General features: G+C 40.6%; 1 protein-coding gene across 1 annotated transcript; it reads right to left on the bottom strand.

The window, feature by feature from the left end:
* Positions 1-1,094: 1,094 nt before the first annotated feature.
* Positions 1,095-5,046, bottom strand: LOC108781885 (uncharacterized). Its single transcript, XM_018550001.1, has 2 exons — positions 3,506-5,046; positions 1,095-3,435 (listed from the first exon to the last, which is right to left on the bottom strand). The coding sequence occupies exons 1-2, from the start codon at positions 5,044-5,046 to the stop codon at positions 1,095-1,097; spliced, it is 3,882 nt and encodes a 1,293-aa protein (XP_018405503.1).
* Between the last annotated feature and the right edge of the window lie 223 nt (positions 5,047-5,269).

Raw genomic sequence — 5,269 nt, 5'->3', positions numbered from 1 at the left:
TTTTTAAGATATGAATTTCATCTAAGCTGTATTTTATAACATACAGATAAGCGTAAAATTACATTTTTACCTGCTTTCTAAGTGTGTGGGCTTGTGCCTCTATGCGCTATGTGTAGCGCTATTTTCTCTTTTGAAACGCCTTGTGGCTCAGGTATTAATTGGTTATGCTTGGTGCAACTTATAATAATGCTCGAAGGACCAGTGTTGGCAAAGAAGCAACACGAAAAAGAATTGATAATGATACTTTATTTATTCTAATAAAAATCATGCATGTGCATGCTTGACAGGCGTAGGACTAAGAAGAAAACGAACTAACTAGAAGAAGGAAGTGACGCGCGAACGAACACGAAAATGAACGAGCGTACACGAACGCAAAATGAACGCTGGCGAGCGGAGGAGAAGGGGAACGCAGGTAGCGCTCCTTTCAGAAGGAGTGATCGCAGCAAAGCGAGCAAAATACAAAATCAAAAAGTGCGTAGCGCGTACAAACCGCCGACCTTGAAAGCTTCGGCTTTCAACAAAATAATGATATGATTACGCAATTCAAACGTACAAAATAATAGCATAGATTAATATGGAGTGATATGAGCTTAATTATTCTCAAAGGGAAGAACGCATAATCGTGTAATAGGACGCTTATAAATACCAGACGATGTACGAATTGTAACTATACGAACAATGTTATCTTTATCGGGATGTAATTCGACAATTCTAGCGAGAGGCCAAGAAAGAGGTGAAACAGAATCTTCTCTCAGAAGAACCATCTGTCCGACATGTAATGGACTTTCCTTAATTGTCCACTTATTTCGCTGCTGGCAATAATGTAGATATTCCTTTGACCATCTTTGCCAAAAGTGTTGACGTATTTGCTCCACTCGTTGCCAACGAGAGAGCCTAGTAATAGGGATCCTTTCCAATGATGGTTCAGGATACGATGTCAATGGTGCTCCGATTAAAAAATGGCCTGGAGTAAGCGGCGTAAGGTCAGATACATCGGATGAAACGGGTGTGAGAGGACGCGAATTAAGAATCGCTTCAATTTGAATGACTAGTGTTTCTAGTTCCTCGTATCTTAGATGAGCCTGTCTAGTAACTCAATAAAGATGACGTTTGGCTCCCTTGACGGCAGCTTCCCATAGTCCACCATGATGGGGCGCTCTAGGAGGTATGAAACGCCATTTGATTCCTTTAGAGGACGCGTAGTTAACAATCTGTTGATGGCTTTCTTGATTCTTGAACAATGCAGCTAGCTCATTTAATTTTCTTTCAGCTCCTTTGAAATTTAAGCCATTATCCGAATAAATGATAGTTGGGCATCCTCGCCTAGAAATAAAACGCTTCAGAACATTAAGAAATGCTTGAGTGGATAGATCAGTTGCCAGTTCAATATGAACAGCTGTTGAGGCAAAACAAATAAATATGGCAATATAACATTTTAAAAGCTTAGAAGTTTTTCTTAAGCCTTCTTTATAGTATAGAGGGCCCGCGTAGTCGACTCCGCAATTTTCGAAAGGCCGCTCGGGAATTGTGATCCTGGATTCGGGAAGGTTCCCCATTAGCGTGGATGCCATCTTAGGTGAGCTTCGAAAGTAAACAACGCACTTGCGAGTAATTTGTCGTACAACGTCCCTTGCAGCTATGAGCCAATAATTTTGTCGAACAGCAGATAATGTGGCGTGGGGGCCAGCGTGAAAGTGTTTCTCGTGCTCGTGTAAAATGATGAGGCGAGAGAACGGATGATTTCCAGGCATTAAAGCTGGATATTTGGCGTTGTATAGGAGATGTGATAATTTGAGTCGGCCTCCTACTCTCAGAATTCCTGCTGCATCGATAAATGGATTTAATCGTAGGATTGGGCTATTTTTGTTAAGATTTTGTTGTCTGGAAAGCGATTCCAATTCCTTAGGGAAATGCAGCCTTTGAACTATTTTCAATAAAGTCTTAATGGCGTGATCCGTTTCATCAGGAGTTATGACAAGAGTTGTATTGTTAGCAGATTGTGGCTCCTGATCAGACTTGATTCTTTGTTTTAATTCGTTGAAAAATCTAAAGATGTATGCTACGATTCGAACAAGTTTCATAAAACTTGAGAATCGCTCGAAAATATCAAAGGATGATGACGCAGCAGTAGCTGATGTGATAGCAGAAGATTTGTATTCAGGTATATCTCGTTTGTTGATAGTGAATGGAAATTGAGGCCATTGCTCCTTGTCGAGTTTCAGCCAAGCGGGTCCCGACCACCAAAGAAGCGTATGTGACAATGCAGCCGGAGATATGCCTCTGGATAGAAGGTCAGCTGGATTGTCCTGAGTAGATACATGATGCCAGTCTTGTATAGCGGTCAATTGTTGGATATCGCCAACACGATTGGAGACAAATGTCGACCATGTACGACTAGATGATTGTAGCCAGGCTAAAACGATAGTGGAGTCGGTCCACAGATAAATAGATGTAATTTTGTGAGTAATACGTTTCAAAATCTTGTCAGTGAGTTGAGCCAACAGAAGGGCTGCGCATAGTTCCAAACGCGGGATAAAGAGACTCTTGAGTGGAGCTACGCGATTTTTAGAACAGAGTAATCCAACTGAAATGTTTCCGTTGGCATTAATGGCACGTAAGTAGATGCATGCCCCATAAGCTCGTTCACTGGCGTCGGCGAACCCATGGAGCTCTAATGAGATATATTCATTCAGCGTGATAGCGCGTCGTGAAATAGATATGTCTCTTAAGATTGGCAATTCATGTTCATAGCGTTTCCATTTAGTAGATAAATTCAAAGGAAGAGCTTCATCCCAACCAAGCTTGAGATGCCAGAGTTCCTGAATGATGATTTTGGCAATGACAGTCGCAGATCCAAAAAGTCCGAGAGGGTCAAAAACCAAGGCGACTCTTGAAAGTACTTTCCTTTTGGTGAGTGCAGCCAATGGTGGCAAACAGGCGACACTAGAAAATTGAAAGTGATCGTGGGTACAGTTCCACACAAGACCCAGTGTCCTTGTTTTGCATTCCTTGTCGGACGATAGCACGAATTCCTTTTCAGGATTGGAGACTTGATTGTCTTGAAGATCAGGTACATTAGAGGACCATTTACGCAGCTCAAAACCGCCCTCAAGAAGCAATTGTCTAGTCTGAATCTTGATGGTGGAAGCATCTTGCAAATTGTCAGCGCCGGTGACCAAGTCGTCGACATAAAAATCATCTAAAACTGTCTTGGATCCGACGGGATACTTCTCAGAGCTATCCTCAGCTAATTTCCTAAGCGATCTAATGGCTAGGAAGGCAGCAGATGCTGTACCGTATGTGACGGTCAAAAGCTCAAAAGTTTGAATGGGTTGATCCGAAGAGTCACGCCAAAGAATGCGTTGCAGAGAGGTTTGATTCGGATCGATTAAAACTTGTCTGTACATCTTTGCCACATCTGCAGTCATGGCATATCTGAACATACGAAACCTTATTAATATTGAAAACCTGTATAGTGGGACCTACCAATAATGCATCATTTAACGAGATTCCAGTGGTTGTTTTGCAAGAACCATCAAAAACCACTCTTAGTTTGGTAGAGGTACTCGTTTCTTTGTATACGGCATGATGCGGCAGGTAATACATTTTGCTGGCATTATCTGTGGTGTGAGACACCTCACGCATGTGACCAAGTTGTATATATTCTTGTATAAACCTCTTGTATTCCACATGCAATTTAGGAGAGGTTACAAAGCGTTTCTCTAAAGATTTGAAGCGGCGAGTGGCTATTTCCCTTGATTCACCGAGTTCAGATAGCTTGTCAGGTATGATCGGTAGCTGGACAACGAAGCGTCCATCACAATTGCGTTTGACCGTGTCCTTGAAGAGATTCTCGCAAGCTAGGTGCTCTGGAGAAAGTGTCGAAGAGGATATCGAATGATCTAATTCCCAAAAACGACTTAGTGCATGATTTAAATCTTCCGTTACAGCTAAACAACTGATGATTGAAGAATTAGAGTTAGTAGGAATACTTGCTGTCGGACCAGATAAAATCCACCCCAAGAGAGTTTTCTGCAATGTTGGTTGATTTCCAGAAGTTTTAATTTGACCTGCGCAAATGAGCTTCCAAAATATCTCAGCGCCAATTAACATGTCAATGTCGGCAGGAATATTGAAATCAGGATCAGCAAATTTTAAATTGTTTGGTATAGTAATATTTTGTTTGGAAATGAATTTTTGAGGCAATTGTTGCGTAATTTTTGGCAAAACAATGCATTCGATCCTCTCGCTAAAATTGTTGAACCGCGACTTAATATGTTCTACTGTAGATTGATTGGCTCGAAAGTTAGCATTAGTTACACCTGAAATAGATATCTCTATTTGCCTTTTATTGAGGCACAATTTGTCGGCAAGACTCTGCGTAATGAAATTCATTTGTGATCCGCTATCTAACAATACACGACACGAATGGATGTGTTTATTACAGTCAAATACATGAATAATAGCTGTTGATAATATAATTCCTAGAGATTGATGAGTAGATAAACATTGTGTTGCAACTGGCTTCGCAGAAGTTTCTGTATCGGAAGTTACAGCTGCTTTCGCATTAGACAACTCGTTAGCGTCTGCTGACTTTGACAAATGTAAAAGTGTATTGTGTTGACCTTTACATTTGCGACAAGTACTTGAAGTGCAATTTTTAGCTTGGTGAGAATGAGATCTTAAACAATTAAGACAAAAATGAACTTTCTTTGTGAAGGCGATTCTGCTTTCTACTGGTAATTTGAGAAACGCTTCACAATAGTAAAGCGGATGATTTTCCTTACATTTAGGACAAGATAAATTAGAAGTCGCGAGATTTGAAACCCAAGAATTTTTTGATTTTGCAAAATGATTGATTAAGGATTTGCTAGAAATTGCTTCAAGCGCGCTGCAACGTTTTGAAAGAAAATCAGCCAGTGATTTTAGTGTGGGAATTTCCATATCAGGAATGCTTGTTTCCCAAGCCTTGGTAGTAACCGTATCAAGTTTCAAAATTATAAGATGAACGATTAAATCGTCCCAAGTATCTGTGGGTCTTCTCATGGCTTTAAGAGCGCGCAAATGTTTTAAAACTGTATCTAATAATTCACGTAACTGAGCATGATTTTCTTTCGTTACTGGAGCGATTCGAAAATGGCCTTAATGTGCTTTTGTAATATCCACCGTTTGTTGTCAAATCGTTCCTTAATAGCGTTCCAGGCATCCTTATAATTGTCGGTGGTTTTCAATTGACTTTATTATTTCAGCGGCCTTGTCCTTGAGGGAA

The sequence above is a fragment of the Cyphomyrmex costatus genome, unplaced genomic scaffold (assembly GCF_001594065.2).
Source record: "Cyphomyrmex costatus isolate MS0001 unplaced genomic scaffold, Ccosl1.0 scaffold92, whole genome shotgun sequence".
Taxonomy (NCBI): Eukaryota; Metazoa; Arthropoda; class Insecta; order Hymenoptera; family Formicidae; genus Cyphomyrmex; species Cyphomyrmex costatus.
This window is presented reverse-complemented; position numbering and strand designations above follow the sequence as displayed.

What these genes read in the sequence shown, in the direction of transcription:
- LOC108781885 (XM_018550001.1), bottom strand. Translation starts at nt 5,046, where the DNA reads ATGAGAAGACCCACAGATACTTGGGACGATTTAATCGTTCATCTTATA. An exon ending in AAAACAACCACTGGAATCTC is followed by an intron (nt 3,436 to 3,505) that starts GTTAAATGATGC and finishes TCGTATGTTCAG; the next exon opens with ATATGCCATGACTGCAGATG.